At 44.1% G+C, this 23,344-nt stretch overlaps 1 protein-coding gene across 2 annotated transcripts; it reads left to right on the plus strand.

The window, feature by feature from the left end:
- Positions 1-404: 404 nt before the first annotated feature.
- LOC123926785 (signal-regulatory protein beta-1-like) lies at positions 405-13,354 on the plus strand. 2 transcript variants are annotated; one of them, XM_045980942.1, is made up of 6 exons: positions 405-520; positions 2,801-3,157; positions 7,940-8,254; positions 11,198-11,479; positions 12,110-12,221; positions 12,631-13,354. In XM_045980942.1, exons 1-6 carry the CDS (start codon positions 448-450, stop codon positions 12,707-12,709), a joined length of 1,218 nt encoding a protein of 405 aa, XP_045836898.1. In that variant the 5' UTR covers positions 405-447; the 3' UTR covers positions 12,710-13,354. The 2 variants fall into 2 exon arrangements, with proteins under 2 accessions (XP_045836898.1, XP_045836899.1); XM_045980943.1 differs by lacking the exon at positions 12,110-12,221.
- Positions 13,355-23,344: the final 9,990 nt, after the last annotated feature.

The raw sequence follows: 23,344 nt of genomic DNA on the forward strand, positions 1-23,344 counted from the left end.
CAGGGCTCCCCCTCCCTGGAGGCTGTATTCCCAGGAGCCTTCCTCCTGGACAGCTGGCGGTTCACTGAGCCCAGGGTGTTGTACGGTTCCCAAAGACGGAACATACCTCCACACTGAGAGGCCATGTACCTTTGTGCTCCGGGGTGAGGAAGGGACAGCAGGGCCTCAGACCTGGAGCCAAGGGGTCCGTGGATACAGCCCCAGGCCTAAGGGGGCCTGCCACAACTCTCCAAGCATCTTGGGAGCCTTCTATTGGTAATTTCCCAGCTGGTTCTGATTCCTATTTCACAATCTAGAAGCAGAAACTGAAAACCCCATGTTCCACCCAACACAGTCACTTCCTCTTATGTGAGTGAGGGACACAAGACTTCCCCTCTCATCGCAGAGCGGAGTCTCGAGGCCTCTGCAGGGCAACATTCACCCAGAGCAGGGCTCTGGGCCACCAGGATGCCCGCACCTGCCTCCCCACCCCAGCTGCCTGGGCCATCCCTGCTGCTGCCTCTGCTTCTGGGCCTCACAGGTGAGTGCCGCCCTTCCTCGGGGAGCCCCATGCAAGGAACTCACCTGAGTGTGGCCCAGGGGCAGGGCTTCCCCAGTGACAGTAGAGAGAAGGGATCTCGGTTCCAAGTCCTCTTTCTTCACTATGGCTTCCTCTTGAAGACACTTCTCTAAATGTTTTCTTTTACAACAAGGCCCTCCCAAATGAATGCTCCCAGAGCTAATTCCTCAGAGGGCTCCTTTCCTCTCCCACTCAGGTCCAGACAGGATTTACCCCACCAGGCCTTTCTCAGTGCCCTCCCACCCTCCTGTCACCCTGTGAAGCCTCCATGATCCCCAGTGGTTTGACCTGCAGGACCTGGGTCCATCCTCAGAGAGGAGGTAGGGGTGCAGTGTCAGACTCCTGCTGAAAATCCTAGAGTCTGGGAGTCAGAGCCATCCCAATTCAGATGGAGATCTCGATAGGTAGGTAGATAGATCGCAAGAACTCCACCTGCCATGCAGAGAGATCAGAAAACTGATAAGTGGTGATTTGTAGACTATGAAGTCCCCCAAAATCTCAGCATTCTAAAATTATATTCTTTTTTTTATTATTGTGTTATGTTAGTCACCATACAGTACATCATTAGTTTTGATGGAGTGTTCCATGATTCCTTGTTTGCATCTAACCACAGTGCTCCGTGCTATCCGTGCCCTCCTTAATACCCATCACTGGGTTCACCTGCCCCCCCCCACCTTCCTCCCCTCTAAAACTTTCCGTTTCATTCCCAGAGTCCACAGTCTCTCATGGTTCCTCTCCCCCTATGATTTCTCCCCTTTCATTTTCCCCTTCCCTCTCTTAATGTCCTCCATGTTATTCCTTATGTTCCACAAATAAGTGAAACCATATGACAACTGTCTTTCTCTGTTTGACTTATTTCATTCAGCATAATCTCCTCCTGTCCCATCTGTATTGATGCAAAAGTTGGGTATTCATCCTTTCTGATGGCTGAGTAATATTCCATTGTATACATGGACCATATTGTCTTTATCCATTCATGTGTTGAAGGGCATTTCAGCTCTTTCCACAGTTTGGCGATTGTGGCCAATGCTGCTATGAACATTGGGGTACAGATGGCCCTACTTTTCCCTACATCTGTATCTTTGGGGTAAATACCCAGTAGTGCAATTGCAGAGTCATGGGGTAGCTCTATTTTTAATTTCTTAAGGAATCTCCACACTGTTTTCCAAAGTGGCTGCACCAACTTGCATTCCCACCAACAGTGTAAGAGGGTTCCCCTTTCTCCATATCCTCTCTAACACTTGTTATTTCTTGCCATGTTAATTTTTGCCATTCTAACTGGTGTAAGGTGGTATCTCAGTGTGGTTTTGAGTTGAATTTCCCTGATGGCTGATGATGATGAGCACTTTTTCATGTGTCTGTTAGCCATTTGTACATCTTCTTTGGAGAAGTAGCTGCTCATGTCTCCCGCCCATTTTTTGACTTATCTATTTGTTTGTTTGTTTGTTTTAAATTTATTTATTCTTGATTGGGAGTTAGCCATGCCTGTCTGCTCCCTTCTCCCCAGAGCTGACCCCGGATCCACAGATAGATGAATTGCCCCCTCTCCTTCCCAGCGAGTTGACATCTCAGTTGAAAGGCTGTCCAGGAAAGTGGTTAAAAGCACAGATATTTTTTGAAAATCCAGAGTTCAAATCCAAGTTCATCACTTATACTTTATTTGGCTTGGAACAAGTTGTGAATTTCTCTGCATCTCATTTTCTTGTCTGGAAACAGGGATGGATAATAATCATGCCATTCTCACAGAGTAATGGTGGGAATTGAAAGAGTCAGTTAGTGTATCGAAGTACTCAGAGTGATGTCTAGTACCCAGAAGCATCTATGGAAACTCACTGTTGAATCCTTGCAGTGTTTAGTGAATGCAAATGCAAATGCAAACAACTCAGAATGGTTCTGCTCATTCTGGCCATTATAGCACTCACTCATGTCCTTGACAATCCAAACCTCCCTTGAAAATTCACAACACTGACGGAGAAAGGCTGGATCCATCCTGCTTGACCAAGGAAGCCACCAAAAGCAGAGAGAGGGAGGGGCTTGGCCCAAACAGCAGCAGGCTTGTCCAAGCTGCAGTGGGTCTTTGAGCCCACATCAGCCTGACTCCAGGTCCACACACTCCGGGTCCTTCGGGCACAGTCCCCTGAGTGTTTTTCAATAGTTTTTAGATTCAGTCTCACAACAAAGCCATAAGAGAAGCCTGGGCCAGGCAGGGGACGCGTGGAGTTCACTTGTATTTCCCTCCAGGAGTGGCCAGTGCGGAGGGGCTGCAGGTGATCCAGTCTGACAAGTCAGTGACTGTCGTAGCCGGACAGACAGCCACTCTGCGCTGCACCATAACCTCCCTGCTCCCCATAGGGCCGGCTCAGTGGTTCAGAGGGACAGGGCCAGGCCGGGAGTTAATCTTCAGTTTCAAAGGAGGCCACTTCCCCCGAGTAACAAATGCTTCAGACAACACAAGGAGAAACAACACGGACTTTTCCATCCGCATCAGTAAAGTCACCCCAGCAGACGCTGGTACCTACTACTGTGTGAAGTTCCAGAAAGGAACCCCTGATGATGTGGAGTTTAAGTCCGGACCAGGCACCAGGATGTTTGTACGTGGTAAGTCCAGATCCCTGAAAAACCCAGCCTGATTGTTCTAAAGACAGATCACAAGCTCCAGGCTCTCAGCCCAGGCTCCCTCTTTGTCAGCGCTTGTGTTAAAGTTGAGGGTAGAAGATGGGGATAGTGAGAAATCAGCACGCGAGCAGGATGAAACATAATCCCAGGGCCCCTAGCAATAGAGTCCTACCCTTTAGAATCTTACATTTTCAACGGCCACAAAACAGATCGGAAAGCAGAATGAGTAAAATTGCAGACACCAGGACCAAATGGCCTGGATTCAACTTCTAATTCTGCCATTTTCAAGCTGTGTGGCTTTAGCGACTTTCTTAAATTCTCAGTGCCTCCATTTTCTCATCTGTGAGGTAGGGATAATAATAGTACTCCACCTCGTAGATTTGTTATGAGGAGTACAAACGTAAATGAGTTTATAAATGTGGAACACTTAGAAGAGCACCAGTAACATAATTACTGTGTTAGCATATATCATCACTGTGATGATATAGTGAACTGGAAACAGTTTGATGTTTTCATGTGTTTGTATTTAAGCTTTGCGATGCAGGACAGGAGCATCATTTGGTCGAGGGTTAATTTTTTTTTCTTTTTTAACATTTTTTAAAAGATTTTACTTATTTATTTGAGAGAGCTAGTAGACAGAGCAGCAAGCAGAGGGAAAGGGAGAAGCAGGCTTCCTGCTGAGCTACCTGATTGCAGGGAGCCTGATGTGGGGCTTGATCCCAGGACCCTGGGATCAAGACCTGAGCTGAAGGCAGCCGCTTAACCGACTGAGCCACCCAGGAGCCCCTTTTTATCTTTTTTACCTCTTACTGAGGCAGAACCATCAAACTGTTTCCAGGTAATTTAACCAGGTCCAAAACAAGTTCAAGCATATTTAGACGATTACAAAATATCCAACACCAAACAAAGGAAAATTCACAGCTTATAGCTACCAAGCTGACCTGCAAGTAACTACAGTTATCATAGTGAGCATAGAATAATATGTAGAATTGTGGGATCGCAGTCAGTCAAGAAAAAAGAAAGAGTGCACAAATTACCAGTATCAAAACTGAGAGATGGGGCACTAGGCTGGCTCAGTTGGAAGAGCATGTGACTATTGAGTTCAGGGTCATGAGTTTGAGCCCCACCTTGGATGTGTAGAGATTATAAATAAATAAATAAATGAATAAACAAACAAACAAACTTTAAAAAAAAAGGATGAGAGAGGTAACATCCCCACATTTTCCACAGATATTAAAAAGATTATAAGGAAACTTTGTGAAAAATTTTGTACCTATAAACTCAACAACTTAGAGGAAATGCACAAATTCCTTGGAAGGCATGGGCTACCAAAGCTCACTCCAAATGTCAATAGCCTGATTATTTCTATATTTATTAAAGAAATTGAATTTGGCAGTTTAAAAAGCCTCCCACAAACAATAGTCCAGGCTCAGGCGACTTCACTGAGAACTCTACCAAGCACTGAAGAAAGAAATGCTAACAATTCTACACAAATTATTCCAGAAAATTGGAGTGATGCTAAAACCAGATAAAGAAAACTTGAGTCTAATATCCCTCATAAACATATATTATAAAGCTACAAAAATCATACAGTGTAGTATTGGCATCAAGATAAACTAGTAGATGGGGAGCCTGGCTGGCTCAGTCAGAGGAGCGTGCAACTCTTGATCTTGGGGTCATGAGTTTGAACCCTACGTTGGGTATAGAGATTACTGAAAATAAATAAACTTAAACAAAAGATAGACAAATAGATCAATGAAAAAGAATGGGTTCCAGAAACAATACCATACATGCAGTCAATTGATTTCTTTAAAAAAAAAAAAAAAAAAACTAAAGGCAATCTCATGGAGAAAGAAGTCTTCAACGATAGTGGAGGATCGATTGGAACATTAGTAAGCAAACCAGTGGAACAGAATAAAAAATCCAGAACCACTCCTCCCACCACAAGCCAAAAGTAATCCCACATGGATCAGATATTTAAATAATGAAACTGTGCAAGTATGAGAAGCAATCATGTCTGGATTCTTCTGTAACCCAGAAGTAGGGGAAACCTTCCCAACTATAATTCAAAATGCAGAAACAAAAAGAAAAAAATGACAATTTGATCATATTGTACAAAAAGAAACTTGTGTATGGAAATGTGTGTGCATACACTATTTTGCGACTTATAATACAAAGATTCACCCCTAACATACAAAGAGAGCTTCTAAAATTTTTTTAAAGATTTTATTTTTTTATTTGACAGACAAAGATCACAAGTAGGCAGAGAGGCTGGCAGAGAGAGAGGGGGAGGCAGGCTCCCTGCCCAGCAGAAAGCCCGATGCGGGGCTCGATCCCAGTACCCTGAGATCATGACCTGAGCTCAAGGCAGAGGCTTTAACCCACTGAGCCACCCAGGCACCCCGAGAGCTTCTAAAATTTTACAACAAGCAATTTTATAGAATTATGGGCAGTAAATATGAGAAGGCAATTTACAGAAACTGAAATAGAAACATCTTCTAAATGTATGAGTATGTTCAATCACACTCACATGAAAGGATATGCAATTTAAAACTACACTGGGACACAAACTCTCACCTATCTGCTTGGCCAAAAATCCAAAAGTTTGACAACACTCTCCGTTGGAGGAGCTGTGGGGAAATTGATACTTCCATATTTTGTACGTAGAAATTCAAAATCACGGAAGTCGTAAGGAAGTGGATTTGGCAATATTTAGCCAAATTACATATTACATAGACATATATACATTACCCTGTGACCTAACAATCTTACTTCTAGAAACTTATCCTAAAGATATACTAACATAAGTGCAAGATGATTTATGATTAGGCTCTTGAATACAACACTATGTGTAAGAATAAAAGACAAGGGGTTAAATAAATTACGGCAGAATCACACAATGGGGTTCTGTAACTTTAAAAAAGCACGAGAAGAAGTCAGCACTTGGCTTCAGCATGACCCACAGGGTATCATTAAACAAGAAAAGTAGTGTGAAGCAGAGTGGGTGGAGCAGACAATCTTTTATGTTAAGAAGAGTGGGAAATACAAGCATGTCCATATTTGGTTATCTTATTTTAAAAGAGGAATAAAAGCACAGAGGATTATGGTTAATTCTTAATTCTTAACATATACATGCTGAGGTAGTTGTGAGTGAAATTACAGTGTCTAGTTTTGCTTTAAAACAACACAGTGGATGGTAGACATATAAATGAAACATTTGTTGGTAATTGCCAAAGTCCAAGGATGAGTACTTTGTATTTTTGTTTTGAGAGAGAGAGCAAACAGGTGTGAGCAGCGGGGGAGGGTGAGGGGAAGGATGAGAGCGCGTTAAGCAGGATCCACACCCAGCATGGAGCCCGGACCTGGGGCTTGATCTCATCACCCTGAGATAAGGAACTGAGCCAAAATCAAGAGCTGGACGCTTAACTGACTGAGCCACCCAGGCACCTGTGTATTCCGTATTTTTAAGGTGTGTTATAAAGGGTTTGTCTTAACCTAAGCCTGTATACTTCTAGAAGAGTCTTTCTGCATTCCCAGGGGGTTCAGGTACCCTAAATTGAAGTCACTACAGTACTTAGCAGTATCCAGCAATCTGGGAGGAATTATACCTATTGGCAGAAAGTTTAAGAGTGAATTTGTCCTAGGTTCATAAAAACTAAGCAAATAAAAAGAATAAGGCAATTGGGGGCACCCAGCTGGCTCAGTCAAAAGAGCATGTGACTCTTGATCTCAGGGTCATGAGTTCAAGCCCCACATTGGATGTGGAAATTACTTAAATAAATAAAAACTTTTAAAAAGAGAGAGAGAGAGACAATTAAAAACTGGGAAAACAAAAAGTGTACAAGAAAGGAAAATGTAAGCATGATATTGCATGGCCCAGTTGTGAACAATGTTTCGTTGGTCATTATAATATAAATGCTGACTACTAAAAAAATAAAAGACTCTGATGTGTCTATGATAAGAGGATGTAAGGAAAGGTAGTGTCAATGGCATGTGAAGGAAGATGAGAGTTAAGCCATCTACTACTATGGAAGTAGGTCTATTCAAAATATATAAAACTGAAAAAAAAAGAGAAATAATTATATAGGCACCTTATTTAGAAACACAGAGAGGGGGGCACCTGGGTAACTCAGTTGGTTAAGCGTCCAATTTTTTATTTCAGCTCAGGTCATGATCTCAGGGTTGTGGGATTGAACCCCATTTTGGGCTCCATGCTGAGTTTGGAGCCTGCTTAAGATCCACTCCTCCCTCTGTCCCTCTGTGCTCATGCTCATGCACTCTCTCTCAAAAAAAAAAAAAAGAGAGAGAGAGAAAGAGAAGAAAAAAGAAGATAGAAACATGACGAGAAATGTCCAATGCATCAGTTAAAATAATTAAAAGTGGTTGGTCCATAATTTTTTCCTAGGAGAGGAAGCAAGGGGCCTGATGTATTTAGTTCCATAAGTTATATGACTTTTTAAACAATGTATTTCAGGAAGGAGGGAAGAGAGGGAAGGGGAATAACAAATTCCAATCTGTATTTTAACATGATCACCATGGTCTGGTGTCGAGTGCTGATGGCAAGTGTTGAGAAGCAGTCCATGAGGCCAGTTGGCAAGCTGTAACAGTAAGAAGGGTCATAATAAAAATTACACAGAGGAGAAAACTGGAGATGAGAGATTGGGTAAGTCTAGCTGGGGGAATCATAAGGGCAGATATCGCACTGGAAACTAACTTGCCATCTTCATTTTTCTATCTTCTCTCTCAACTTCACTTTGGCCAAAGCTAAGCCCTCTCTTCCAGAGATTTATGGCCCCTCCAACAGGGTCAACCCAGGTCAGATAATGAATCTCACCTGCACATCAACTGGCTTCTTTCCCAAAAACATACAGCTGAAATGGTTTGAAAAGGATGTGGAGCTTCCAGCCTTTCAGACCCTCGTCTTCCCGCCTGGAGATGCCAGATCCTACACCATCTTCAGCACAGTGCTGGTGACCCTTGACTTATCCTTACTCCACTCCCAGGTCACCTGCCAAGTGACTCACAGTACATTGCAGAGCCCCCTCAGTAGGCACGTGAACGTCTCCAGATTCTTCCAAGGTAAGGGCCCTCCCCAGCCAAGTGGCCAACACTTGGTGATGACCACTGGTTCCCTATTTGGAGGACTTCACCTGTCTCCTCCCATTTATTCTTCCTTAAATCCTCTGTGAGATGGGTGCAAAGTTCCCTATCTTATCCAACCATCATCTTCTTACAAGATGCCATAGTCGGGTCCTTGGCGTTCAGAGTTCCCTTTGCTCTCTTGTATTTGGGAGGTAGAAGTTCATTCATTCATTCAACAAGTGTTTATTGAGCAAGTCATATGTGGCAGCATTGTTCTTGGTGCTGGGGATTCCGTGGTAAACGGAACAGATCTAGTTGTGCTCCACTGAGCTCACAGTCACATGAACCCCATCAACAAGATGCAAAAACTATACAGTTCTAGGGGTGCCTGGGTGGCTCAGTGGGTTTAGCCTCTGCCTTTGGCTCAGGTCATGATCTCAGGGTCCTGGGATCAAGCCCCGCATCAGGCTCTCTGCTCAGCGGGGAGCCTGCTTCTCTCCCTCTCTCTCTAACTGCCTCTTGTGATCTCTGTCAAATAAATAAATAAAATATTTTTTAAAAAACCAACTATGCAGTTCTAATTTTTTTAAAGATTTATTTATTTGAGAGAGAGAGAGCAGGGAGGAGGAGCACAGGGAGAGGGAGAGGGAGATCCCAAGAAGACTCCCCACCGAGAATGGAGCCCAACACGGGGCTCCATCTCCTTTCTTTAAAAACCTTTCAGTGGCTTACCGCTGCTTTTACAAAAAACAAAACAAAATAAAATTCTTATCAGGGCGTTCAACAGCAATCTTCAAACATTTTTGTTCATAATTGTGAAGAACTATGTGGTTCCTCGTATATTTAAAAGTTAACATCCAGAATTATTCATCACAGACTTAAATGGTTGCACAGGCCAGAACCCCTGGAACATAACAAATGTTACATCTCTTTGAAATGTTCAAAGGAAAAATAAGATCATACTGATTTGATTTCCACCGTCATCCATTACAACAGACATAAATAAGCTCTTCTTAAATAAACAGAAATTTTATAACATTCCTTTTTCCTCTTAAATTTCTATTTCCATTCCAATTTCCTGGGGAGAACTTTATCCTACTGTAAATTTATTTTATACTTGAAAATCCTGGGGCACCTGGGTGGCTCAGCGGGTTAAAGCCTTTGCCTTCAGCTCAGATCATGATCCCGGGATCCTGTGATCGAGCCCTGCATCGGGCTCTCTGCTCAGAGGGGAGCCTGCTTCCCTTCCTCTCTCTCTGACTGCCTCTCTGCCTGCTTGTGATCTCTGTCTGTCAAATAAATAAATAAAATCTTAAGAAAGCCCTTACTGACCACATCATCACACATTCATAGAGAACTATGAGAAAACAGAGAACTACAGTAAATATATATGTATTGAATTTTATATTATATATAACTTATATATAATATTCAATACACATAAATTGAATTTTTAAATCTTTTTGTTATGACCATAGGCTCTAAGTGTTAAAAAATTTTCATTTGGATTGAATTACACAATTGATCAAAACAATCTAAATATCTGAAAAATTCTGATAAATAATTATCAAAATAACCATTAAAATGTAATCCAATTTTGAACTGTCCTTTTATTTTGTGTCCCAGAGTCTTTACACCAAGGGCACTGTACCATAACTAGATTCGGGATGTGTGGGAGGAAGACCTTCCCTCTATAAGGTTGGGAGAAGGACTGAGGAACAGGAGGAAGGAGTAGGCATCCTCAGGCAGATCAGTTTCAGGAAAGAATCATATGAGGGCTCGGGATCTGGAAATAAACTATCAACGTATGGATTCCTTAGGATGTCGTTATGTGCCCCCAGGAATAAGTGTAGCACCATAAATACAGACGGTCTTCATGGCCACTGGCTGTGAATTTGGCTTCATCTTGCTCCCCCTCACTCACTTTGATCATCTTTCTGTCCTAGGATACGCTAGGCTTCACCTCAGGACCTCTACCCATGCCCTTCCCTCTGCCTGAGACACCCTTCCCCACAACTGCCTGGCCTCTCCCAGAGCCTTCCTTCCTCTGGCCCTCCACCAACCCCTTTGCTTAGTGTTCCAGTGACCAGGACTGCATAACAAATTTTCCCCAAACATATTCCAATGCTCTAAACTTACTCCAAATCTCCCAATTATGCTCACATATTCTGTAGGGCAGGAATTTGGAGAGGGCCTGGCAGGGATGGCCTGTCTCTGCCCCATGATATCTGAGACCTCACCTGAAGAACTCCAAGGCTGAGGTTATTACAAAGCTGCCTCACTAACATGTCTAGCCATTGGTGCTAGCTATGGGCTTGGGGCTTCAGTTCTTCTTGACATCTGCCTCTCCTGATCATCTTTTCCCACGGGCTAGTCTGAGCATCCTTGTAGCTTGGTGGCTATGTTCCAAAAGTGAATGTCCCAAGGGGAAGTCTCGTGAACTTTGATGACCAACCTTTGGAAGGTACAGTGTCTTCTCTGCTGTACTCTCTTCAGCAGGCAGTCACAAAGTCCCAACCAGGTTCCAGAGAAGTCCACTCCCCTTCTGGTGGGGAGAGGCAAGGTTCTGGAAGACATCTGGGAACTTGCCATGGTCATTTTTAGAAAATACAATCCACCACACATAGCTAACTCCTATTCATGTGTCATACTTCTGCTGAAAGGTCACTTCTTCCAGAAACTCTTCCCTAACCTGCCCCAACTCCAGACCAGGTCAGGTGCCCCCGCATAGGTTCTCAGAACCCCTATGAGGATCACGTGACTGCTCTTCTTCTGCCCTGTCCTCCCCACCAGAGCAGGAGCTCTGTTAGGCAGGGACTCTGTCTGTCTTGCTCACTGCTCTACCCCAGAACCAAGGGCAGGGCCTAGAAAGGTAAGGAGGCTCCTTGAGCATCTTTTGCTGGAGGGAAGGAAGGAACAAAGGAAGGGATATTGTTTCAGTTATACCCACAGTGACTGTATCCGTCCACCGGGTCCCAAGCCTCCAGTTGGCCATCCTCATCTGCCACGTGCAAAGGTTCTACCCTGAAGACATACAAATCACCTGGCTGGAGATGAACAGAAGTGTTAAGGCCTATGAGACTTCCACCCCCACCAAGGACCCCGACGGCACATTCAACCAAGACAGTCGTATCCTGGTTTACGTCTCAGAGGACAGAGCACCATTCACCTGCCAAGTGGGGCTAGAGGCCCAGCCACTGATCCAGGCCAGCGTGCAGCTGAGTGAGTTCAGAGAAGAGCCAACATGTTTGGGTGACTGGGGCAGTGGGATGGGGGGGTGTGATAACCGGTGGGGGGAAGCCAGTAAAGGTTCAGACCTGGACACAGGCAAGCCAGGTTCACATGCTGGCTCTGCCATGTTTGTCATGTGTGACCTTGAGGAAGTCACTTCCCCTTTCTGTACCTCAGTTCCTTCATCTATAAAACGGGACAGCAATTAGAGCCACCTCTGCGGAGTGTGCTGCCTTAGGGACCAAAGAGCAGGAAGTACCGCTTCTGTCACACAGCGGGATCCAGACCACGCACCCACGCCACCAGCTCTTCCAGCGAATAGCTATGTTTGTATGAGCTATGGTCCCCCATTCACCCCCCCACACACAAAGCCCCGCAGATTCAACAGTTACTGAGTACCCACTAGGTACGTCATTGGGGTATTCTCATGTGATACAGAAACGTTCTAAGGTATACGTTATCATCCCCATTTTAAAGATCAGGAAACTGAGGCTTAGAGAGGTGAGGGGATTCCCTCTCAGTCCAAGCTTAGTCTTGGTACGGAGTCAGGAGGGAGGCTGGGCCTGCCTAGGGGCTGAGTGGTGGGAAATGGAAGCCACGTCCATCCTAATATCTTTCCAGATGCCAGAGCATCCAGCTCCTTCTCTGGGACCATCATCCTGCTTGGCTGGAAGTTGTTTGCCCTGACGGCACTTTCCATCATCTATGTCCTCAAGAGGAGATTCTCTTCCCAGTAAGGGGGACCTCAGAAAGGGGTTGGGCTTCCCCAGGGGCGAGGAGACTCCAGGCCAACAGGGGACACTGTGAGGAGAAGCCACGCATCACTCCCATTTCCCACCGACCCTGAAGGCATGTGGAAACTAGAGGGCCCCTAAGATCCACACCCTAATCCCTTCAGCCTTCCCCTCTGCCTCTCACAGCTCCAGTCTGAAGATACACAAAGATGCAGGCTCCCTGGTCTAGGCAGGGGGAGCACTGAAGGGGGGAAAGTTAATATGGAGACAGCACTCTTGAGGTGGTCTTTGAGGAGAAGTCTGAGAACAAGGGCTTTGCCCCAGCTTCCTGCTTCCCCTGCAGGTCATGGGCACCACAAGTCCCTCCTCAGGGACATAGGACCCTCAGTCCCCTCCTGTTTTATATAGGAGGACTGATCCAGGAGAGGCACTGGCCATGAAGTCTGCAGCAACTCCCAAAGCTTCTCCTGCCTCGCGAGCCTTCTGAGACCTTCTGCGCTGGCTGTCCCTTGCTGTCTCCTGCAGCCCCCAGAGAAAGTGAGAACCTGGACCTTGAGAGTCAGTCGGGAGAGGTAGGCTCTCACATCGTATGAAAGAAAGAAGCTTCTCTGGGGATTCTGGACATGAAGTTCATGACCCTGAGCAAGAAACTCAGCAAGAGCAAAACAAGCTCCTACTCAAGGAGGAACACAGACCTGCAATTCTGAAGGCTCCTCCCAACTCCTCAAGGAAAGCCCATGGTGGGCACCCAAACTCTCAGGAAACCTTGACAGTGCCATCATTAAAATGGGATTAAAAGAAACTCTTATGGCCAATAAACATATGAAGAGATGTTCAATCTCATCAGTAATCAGGAAAAGCCAAAGTGAAACCACACTGAGGTGCCATTTTGTCCCTATTCCAATAGAAAAAATAAAGAAGCAACTGGCTCCTTCTTATGTTGCTGCTAGGTATGTAACTTGGCACAGCTATTTTGGAAGACAGTTTGGAAACTTTGAACTTGAACATTCATGTACTCCAAAACCTGTTATTTCTGCCTTTGAGTTATATATACCCCAAAGAAACTCTTCAGATGCGTTCCAGGAGATATATTCAAGTATACCCATGGTAGCATGGTTTCAAATTAGAAAAACCTGAGAGAAAATCCAGATACACATCCACAGGATGATGGGAAATAATTCAGTACAATCCCAATAAAAATGGGTGAACTACAGCTATACACAATAATATGGATAATCTTAGCAAAAAAAAAAAAAATACTAGGAGTGAGTAAGCCCCCATCAAACAGCATGATATCATGTTCATAAAGCTAAAAACAGCTTAACAAATGGTTTTTAGGGATACATATAAATATGATAAACCCGTATCTTTTCTGAAAGGATGAACTCAAGATTTTAAATGGTGGTTGCCTGAGGTGGGTGAAGGGAAAAGGATGAGAAGGGTGGGCATGTATAGGTAGATGGAAGTTAATATCAGGGTTCTAGCTGCCATGCTGGGTGGTGGTTTCATGAATATTTTTATCATTATAAATTAAAAATAGAAAGAATAACAATATAAGATTGATAAGTAGATATGTCGAAAGATAGGTAGATTTAGATGGGCAGATTATTGGAAGGAAAGGAGGGAAAGAGGGAAGGTGGATGGATGGATGGATGGATGAATGGATGGATGGATGGATGGACGGATGAATGGATGGATGGAAAGTAGATTAATAAAAGAGGGTCATGCATGGATCAATGATAAGGGTGTGATGAAGCAAGAATTGTGATAGGTACAATTCTGTGTACTTAAGATCCAAGGAAAAATAAATAGAAGGACGATCCCTAAGGAACCCCCAAGTTCCTTTCCTATGTTGACATTTACAAATCCACATTAGAAGGAACGCATAGTTAATGGGTATCACCACGGGTCTAGCGCTTCACAAGCAGTATCTTATTTCATCCTCATACCGATCCCACAAGGTGGACATCATTCCCCACTTTACAGATGAGGAATCTGAAGGAACCTACTCAGTGTCACTCAGATAACAAGTGGTGGAACCAAAAAAACCCAGATTCAAACCCAGTTCTGCTCAGTGCTTTCCAGGGAGTCACATGGCCTACTGCCTATGGACAGCTGGGGAGAACTTGACTCATCCTCATTCTACTGCTTCCCAATGTCTCAGGCCTTTTGTTCTACATGAAAGCCCACTCTGTGCCTACAACTGGGGAGCAGAAGGGAAAAACACATGTACTTTTCTGGTAATGGAGTAGATCTAGGATTAGTCCTGAGCCCCAAAATAGCACTGGTAAAGATTTGGGGGAAGTAGTGTAGGCCAAGTCCTGGAGAAGGGTTCTCTGTAGAAGGAAAAATGTGCCCAGGGGAAACAGGCATCCTACTGTGTTTGTCTCATTGTGGCCTTGAACCTTTGTAGTCACAAAGATGGGGGTTCTGAGCCCAACCTCCATTACACGCTCAGATATGAATCTCCTCTTCAACATTTTCTACTCGCAGTAGAGCAGCTTCTGTTTCAACATTCCCGTCCCCAGCCTCCCATGCTGGGAGCCTGGGGTTGCCCTGGCCTCCCTCCCCCACGCTTCCCCCCAGGAGCAGGGCAAGGAGAGGGATGAGGCTAGCAAAATGCCTCAGGAGAAAATTTAGAGAGACACTCTCTCCGGGTTGAGCAAGGACAACAAGGACTTGCCACATCATATTTTGTGTCCTAGACGTCCCAGGTGTCCAAGTCCGCTGACTTTGCTGCTCCCTCCTGTTCATCTTCATGGTTGCTCAGACCCTGATCACATGTTCCTCCATCACACCAATAGCCTCCTCATGATTCTCACTCTGGAGTCTCTAACCCATACATGATGCAGACCTCAGAATGGTCTTTTCCAAACATCTGTTCAACTATACTTCAGTAAAAAAAAAATAAAACAAAAAAACTTCAGGCAGTTTCTCAGTCCCTAAGTCATACTCAAAAAGATGATAGCGACTACCCCCAGATGTCCCATACCTTGACACCAGAGGGAAAATGAAGCAGTCAGAAGAGTCCCAGCTTGTACATAAAGATGCCTCCTCCCTTTAGGAGAAAGCTCATGTTCTGATCAAGCCCAAAACTTCCACACAAATAATGGCTCATTGCAAAGAAGTTAATGCCTTCATTTATTCCATAAATATTACTGAGTTTATACTCTGTAGCAGGCATTGTTTAGACACCAAGGAAACATTGGTAAACACTGGTAGGGATGGTCCTTACCCTTGTGGAGTTTACAGTCTGATGAGGACAGATACTTAAGAAAGAAAAGAGGGAAGGAGACAGGGAGGGAGGGAGGAAGAAAGAAGAAAGTGATACGTGTTCTGAAGAAAATAAAGATGCAAGATACTGCAGATTACAATGACAGAGAGTTCCGTGGAATCAGGAATTAAATGGCAGCTATCTAGAAAGAACAGTAGAGAAAGCCTTTCTGAAAAGGGAGTATTTGCACTGCTATCTGAAAGCTGGAAGAGCCAGGGGAAAGATACTCCTGTTACATGAACCCAATGAGCCAAGACCTAAGGTATGATGGAATTTGGAACCTTCGAGGAAGAGGAAGGGGGCCACTGGGGCTAGCACTGGAAAATAGTAGATATGGAACAGTGCTGAAGAGATGGGCAGGAGACAATCATGGAGGGCTGTTGGCCATGGTGGGGAGTTTGGGTTTCACTCAAAGAAGGATGGAAAGACAGTAAAGAGTTTGAATCTACAGAATAAATTACAAAATCAGATATACATTTTTAGAAATCACCATGACTCCTAGGAGGTAAGTATATTAGAGGAAAGCAAGTAATTGGAAAATTCAGTTGTAAGGTTACTGCAGTAAACCGGGGACAAGGAGGGTGGCTGAGTTATGGCAGTGCCAATGGAAGGAAGGGAAATTGACTAATGTGAGGGGTAATTGTTTGAAGACTGAAGGTGGAATGTAATGAAGAGGAAGTCATAGGGGGTGGCTTCCTGGCTAGGATAAGCAATGGATGAGATGGGGAAGACAGGTGGAAGAATAGGTTTGGTGTAGGGAACTAAGGGTTCAGTTTTGAACATGATACATATAATGTTTGTTCATCATTCAAGTGTCAATGTTGAGTAGGCTGATGAACATACAGGTCTGGAGCTCAGGAGAAGGGTCGGAGCTGGAGAGAGATTTTTAGAGTCATGGGGATTGGAAGGCTGGTGGCTAGGGCAGTTTTTCCTTCTTCACCCTTCTTGCCTTCCAAAAGCCCTTGGACACAATGCAGACTCTGGCTCTGGTACCAAAGGTGTATTTCTGTAGGCATGGCTTGGAAAGGGAAGCAGAAGGACAAAATGTTTCCATCTCTCATGATGGCATGAGTGTATATATTTTTTTTCTCTTGTATATTCATATGATCTCTGCAGGGACTGAGAATGTCCCCCTTCTCCCCTGTCACCCTGGGCTATCCTGGTGATTCTCTGTAGTCTCAGTGGACACTGGAGAGAAGACTGCAAAGAGAGTGACCTATAAGAAAAATGTTCACAAGTGGGCAGTTAAGACCACATCCTGGTCAAGTTGAGCTGGAAAAGCGCCTGATACACCTAGTCCAACCCTTCTTTCCCAGCGCCTGCTGACAAATAGTGAAGTTGTGTCTTGGAGAAATTAGGTGACATGATTAACCTAATGCAACCAAACCTTGATGCAACTCTCAAGCCACCATTCCAGGTATGCCAAAAGTATTACATTTTGGGGGATGCCTGGGTGGCTCAGCTGATTAACTATGACTTTGGCTCAGGTCCATGACCTCAGTGTCCTAGAATTGAGCCCAACCTCAGGCTCCATGCTCAGTAGGGAATCTACTTGCCCCTCTCCCTCTCATGATCTTTCCATCACTCTCTCAAATAAATAAAATCTTTTAAGTATTACCTTTTTTTTTTTTTTTACTTTTCCATGACTTAACATAATTTTTATTTTAAGCACCCTTTCAGGAACTTAAACTTGACATTCAGGTTATCCTCAGTCAAATCAGGGCTCCCCCAGTCTCTCTATCCCCAGTAGTGTCCAAGTGATCTCTGTGACATCAGTCTCTGCAGGTATGAGCTAGCATGTCCATCACCCGTATTGCCTTTAACTTCAGATCCACACCAGTGGTGTTAGAATTTACTTCTTCCTGATCTCAAATCTTCCCTCCATTTGCTCACTTTCAGCTTTGCCTACAATCCTCCTAAGCATATTGGAAAATCTGGCTACTCTGGGACCCCAGGAAACTCTGTAGGGTTGTCTCAGGTCCTCTCCACCCAGGCAGAGCCCATCTCCAGATCTGTTCTATTGCTGGGCCAGACTGGGGGCAGGAACTCCACAGGTCATGTCACCAAGAGGGAAGGTGCAAGTCCTGACTCTCCAGTCCCTCCAAATGGGAGCTAGGGTTTGCAGGAGGAGTAAGTTGCAGGACCCTTCTCAGGGCCCCACCAGTGCTGGTTCCCTCTAGCTCCCTTTCTCCCCTGCAGATGGGGCAATGTTGCCTAGTCTCAGAAGTGTGTTTAAGGGGATGGGAGGGAAAAGAGAGAGAGAAACTGCCTTTACAGGAGACTGTTTTTCCAAACTTCCGCATCTTTCATCTGGAGCTCAGCCTTTGAAACTCAAAGATGCATTTATACTCTATACAATCTCCCTTGGGACAGATGCATTACCTTTATCTTCGCCCTAACCTGGCCACGGCAAAGCACAGAACACTGGAGAGAAAGGCATCTGTAAAAACTGGGCTGCAGAGCTGGGCAGTGACACCAGCAGGCACATTTTATAATTACCTGTCAGAAGTCTATGCTTTCTAAAGCCCAATGCGTCTCAACTCTGAATGTGCCATCGAACTGCACACTTTAAATGGTGAATTTTAGGCCCGGTGAGTTGTATCTCAATAAATCTATAAAAAAGATTAAAAGGCTACAACAACGTGGGGGTATGATATAAAGTTACTTAGTTTCTTTTCTTTTCTTAATAAACATCAATTTGACTTTGGAGGAGAATATCTAATGCATCCAACCACATAAAACACTAATTCTCTCAACTACACAAAACATCAAATCTGTGCGTGCCTTGTTCTCAACTTTCCAACATTCCTCCATTATTAAAATGTGGGAAGAGAGAAAATAATGAGTTTCATGAAAACTTATTTTTCATGAGTTTCATGAAAAATGAGATTTGGAAATCTCATTTTTCCCCAGATTCCCAGATGGAACTGATTTCAGGCTTGGCAGAAAAAAGAAAAAAAAAAGTCATGTGGAAGGCAAATTCAGACAGTGGGATGTATTAACCAGTTCTCAGAACCTAGAGCTCTGAATATCCTGCAGATAGTTTCTATGATGCTTTAGTAACAGTAAGTATTAGACTCCTCCATACAGGTTTCTTAAAAATCCACTATCTGTGCACAGAGAAATCTAGAAGAATTCTGCCCCCATCCCCCAGGCAGCCATACTCTTCCCTTCACATCCGATAGGTCAAAATCTCAACGTCTGTCCCTCGACCAGTTACTCAGCCAGTCACTGGCCAGGAGGTGGGACTCCATAACTGACGTGGTCCAATGAAGATCCAGCTCCAGGGGCTGATTCTCCCACATTTTATTCTCCAGCTGGGATGTCTCCCTTAGATATTATATCTAACTGCTTCTTCTGTAGCTCTACTTGGATGCACAAAAACATCTCACACTCACCATATTAAAAACTGACCTTCTACTCATCCCCCCAAAGCCTGCCCCACCCACAGACTTCCCTATTTCAGTTCATGGGAACGTCACTCCTCCAGGTGTTTGAGTCTAAAATCTAGGAGGCATCCTTGACTCTCCTCTCTCATCTCACATCCTTTCTATCAGGAAACCGTGTTATCTCTGCCTTGAAATGTATCCAGAAACGACCACATCTCTCCATCTCCACCCCCTGAATTCACCCACCGTCCTCTTTCCTGGATTGCTGTAGTTAGCCCCTCATTGATCTCCCTGCTTCTGCCCTCGCCTCGCCCATCCATTCTCCCTGTAGCCAGCAGAGGAGCCCTTCAAGACAATAGTTAGATCTTGTCCTTCCTCTGCTCCAAAACCTTGCAATAGGTGGTCATATCACTGACAGAAAACGTCCAAGTCCTTACCTTGGCCCCCGTGACTTCTCACCACCCTCTCTCCTCATCCTCCTATTTTTTTTTCATAAGAATGATCACTTTTCTAACATACTGCATGATTTACTTATTTACTTTATTTATTATATATTGCCTTTCTCCCCCACACACCCCCTCTAACTATATGTTGTCTAAAAAAAAAAAAAAAAAAACCTCACTTTAATTCTAAGAATATAGGTAGGCTTAAAGTGACAGGATAGAAAAAAGATATTCCATGCAAATGGGAACCTAAAGACAGTAAGGAGTGGCCATACTCATATCAGATAAAACAGACTTTCAGGGGGAAAAAAGGTCACAAGAAACAAAGAAGGTCATTATATAGTGACAAAAGAATCAAATCATCAGGCAGATATGACAAAAATTAACCAAAAATAGATTTAAGACCTAACTATGACTTAAAACTAGAAACTTCTACTAGAGAAAAACATTATTTAGCATTAAGAAAAAAAAACTGCATCAAAGAAAACATCCACATGAAGAAAAGATGACCTATGGAATGGGAGAAAATACTTACAAGTCATGTATCTATAAGGGGTTAATATCTAGAACATAAAAGAAACCTCCACAAATCAACAACAACAAAAATAATCTGATCAAAAATGGCCAAGGATTTGAATAAACAAACACCTCTCTAAAGAAGACCTACAAATAGCCAACAAGCATATGAAAATAGATGGTCAGCCTCTCCAAGCAGAAATGCAAGATCAACACTGAAAAAATAAAATTAATTTTAAAAAAATAAATAAAGTAATTTTAAAAAAGAAAAGAAATGCAAAATCAAGAGTCAGATGCTGGGGTGCCTGGTTGGATCTGTCAGTTAAGTTTCCAACTTTTTTTTTTTAATCTTTTTATTTTTTCAGTGTTCCAAGATTCATTGTTTATGCACCACACCCAGTGCTCCAAGCAAGAAGTGCCCTCCTTAATACCCACCACCAGGCTCACCCACCTCCCCACCCCGCTCCTTCCAAAACCCTCAGTTTGTTTCTCAGAGTCCACAGTCTCTCATGCTTCATCTCCCCCTCTGATTTCCCCCAATTTACTTTTCCTTTCCTTCTCCTAATGTCCTCCATGTTATTCCTTATGCTTCACAAGTAAGTGAAACCATATGATAATTGACTCTCTCTGCTTGACTTATTTCACTCAGCATAATCTCCTCCAGTCCTGTCCATGTTGATACAAAAGTTGGGTATTGATTTCAGCTCAGGTCATGATCTCAGGGTCCTGAGATGGAGCCCTGCAGAGGGTGCTACAGTGAACATGGAACCTGCTTAAAATTCTCTCTCTCCCTCTCCCTCTGCGCCTCCCCCCTGCTTGGTGAGCTTGCTCTATCTATCTATCTATCTATCTTAAAAAAACAAAAAAGGAACACCTGGGTAGCTTAGACATTTAAGCATCTGCCTTTGGCTCAGGTCATGATTCCAGGGTCCTGGGACTGAGTCCTACAGGCTCCTTGCTCAGTGGGGAGCCTGCTTCTCCCTTTGTCTGCTGCTCCCCCTTCTTGTGCTCTTTCTCTCTGTCAAATAAATAAATAAAATCTTAAAAATTAAAAAAAAAAAAGAGTCAGGGGCACCTGGGTGACTCAGTGGGTTAATGCTCTGTCCTTTGCTCAGGTCATGATCTCAGAGTCCTGGAATCGAGCCCCACATCAGGCTCTCTGCTCAGCAGGGAGCCTATTTCCCCCTCTCTCTCTGCTTGACTCTCTGCCTACTTGTGATCTATCTCTCTCTTTCTCTCTCTCTCTCTGTAAAAAAAATAAATAAAATCATTAAAAAAAAAAGAGTCAGACGCTTAACCAACTTAACCTAAACTTTCTTAACTTAACTTAACCTTTCAGCCTTTAAGAAGGCGGCAATCCCATCACATGCTACAATATGCATGAACCTCGAGGAAATCACGCTAAGCAAAATAAACCAGCCACAAACGGACAAATACTATATGATTCCATTTATATTAAGTATTCTAAAATAGTCAAAATCATAGAGACAGAAAGTGGAAAGATAGTTGCCAAGGGCTGAAGGGAGAAGGGAGGGGGAATTAGTGTTTGAGAGGTATAGAATTTCAGTTCTGCAAGATGAAAAAGTTCTAGTCATCTGTTGCACAACCACTTAAATATGCTTAACACTACTGAACTGTACACCTAAAAATGGTTAAGAAAGTAAACTTAATGTTACGGTTTTGGTTTTGTTTTTTACCACAATACAGAAAAAAGAACACACGTACACCTACAAAGCTTTGAGATGAATGAAAGAAGCCAGACACCACCAGTCACTGTATGACTCTATTTATATGAAATTCAAGAACGAACAAAACTGGTCTACGGTAATAGAAATCAGATTGGTGGTTACCTATGAGGCCGGAGTGTTGAGTTTATTAATAACCACAATTGAGGTCGGACCTGCCCTTGTGGTTCTTCTTATGATTCCAAGATGCCCTTCAGCAACAACCATCAGGAAACTTTAAAAAGAAATAAAGGATTATTACTTATGAGACCTGGAAATCACACAGGAAACCTGAAGCCACACAGCAAGGTCACAGGAAGAGAGTGAGTGTGCATGGGCATGGGATTCTGTGTTTATTGGAGTCAAAGGTAGGGGGCTAGGGTTTCCTGGGCTCACTCTTTATTGCTGAATTTAAAACAGGGTAGCAGAGGGGCGCCTGGGTGGCTCAGTGGGTTAAAGCCTCTGCCTTCGGCTCAGGTCATGATCCCAGGGTCCTGGGATCGAGCCCCGCATCCGGCTCTCTGCTCTGCAGGGAGCCTGCTTTCTCCTCTCTCTCTGCCTGCTTCTCTGCCTAGTTGTGATTTCTCTCTGTCAAATAAATAAAATATTTAAAAAAAAAAACAGGGTAGCAGAAATTTAAAGCTTGGGAAGAGAAAAAGGCAAGAGGACCAAATGGTCAGTTACAGAAATTAACCAAGATCTCTGAAACAAAGGAGCTGCAGCAGGGCAAGCCTGGCTCTTTATCCAGGCTGGGGGCAGTCCTGGTGTTTATTTGAGAGGTGGATGCCTCCTTGAAATGCATGCCTTAGCCATCAAAGCTTAAGTCAGGTACTTGCATTACAAAAAAGAAAAAAGGCAACAACTGTCCGTTCATAGCCCTCCTGGGGAACTTCTTGCGTGTAATCTAAAACTGGCCCCATGAGACACTGCCCCCCCCCCCCCGGAGAGATCAAAGAAACAGGTTAGCCACTCCAGTCTGATAGACATTAGTTTTATTTGTGTATTTATTTATTTATTTATTTATTTATAGAGAACAAAAGGCGGGGATGGGGCAGAGGGAGAGAGAATCTTAAGCAGGATCCCCGTGCTAAATCAAAAGGAACTTACATACAACGTTTGTCTTGGGTGGCAGCAAGAGGAATGGATCCCCCCTCCACTGCCAAAGTTTAAACATTTCTATAGTGGCCTTAACTGGGTTCAGTCATATATACCGTCCAAATGTTAACACCGCATCACTGTCTCCAGGCCACGTCCCTGAAGCAGCCTTTGGGTGTGGGAAAGGCCCATGGAGCCCCTATTTGGAGGACAGGAGGAGGTGTGGAGCTTCCCAGTCCCCAGGCTCAGCTAACAGGTCAAAGGGTGGTCACAGCTTTTCCATGACCTTCCCCAACATCTTGGAAAAGCACACCCACTGTCTCATGGATGGCTCACACCCCACTGCACTGCCATCGGCCATGGACACAATGTCTGTGTCCCCCTCAACTTCTTATGTTGAAGCATACATGCCCCCCTCAGCGTGATGGTGTTAGGAGGTGGAACCTTTGGGAGGTGACAAGGTCGTGAGGGGGAGTCCTCAGGAATGGGATTAGTGCCCTTGTAAGATGAGGCAGGACACAGTTTGCTTCTCCCACACAACTGTCGGGGCCTTACACAGAGATTGAATGGGAAGGAACAAGAAGGATCCTTCTATGGCTTATGGTGGTGATTATACAGGTGTATACAGATACCAAAAGTCTAAAAATTCAGTGAGCCCCCAATACTTGTGCACTTGCCTAC

This window comes from Meles meles, chromosome 16 (genome assembly GCF_922984935.1).
Source record: "Meles meles chromosome 16, mMelMel3.1 paternal haplotype, whole genome shotgun sequence".
Taxonomy (NCBI): domain Eukaryota; kingdom Metazoa; phylum Chordata; class Mammalia; order Carnivora; family Mustelidae; genus Meles; species Meles meles.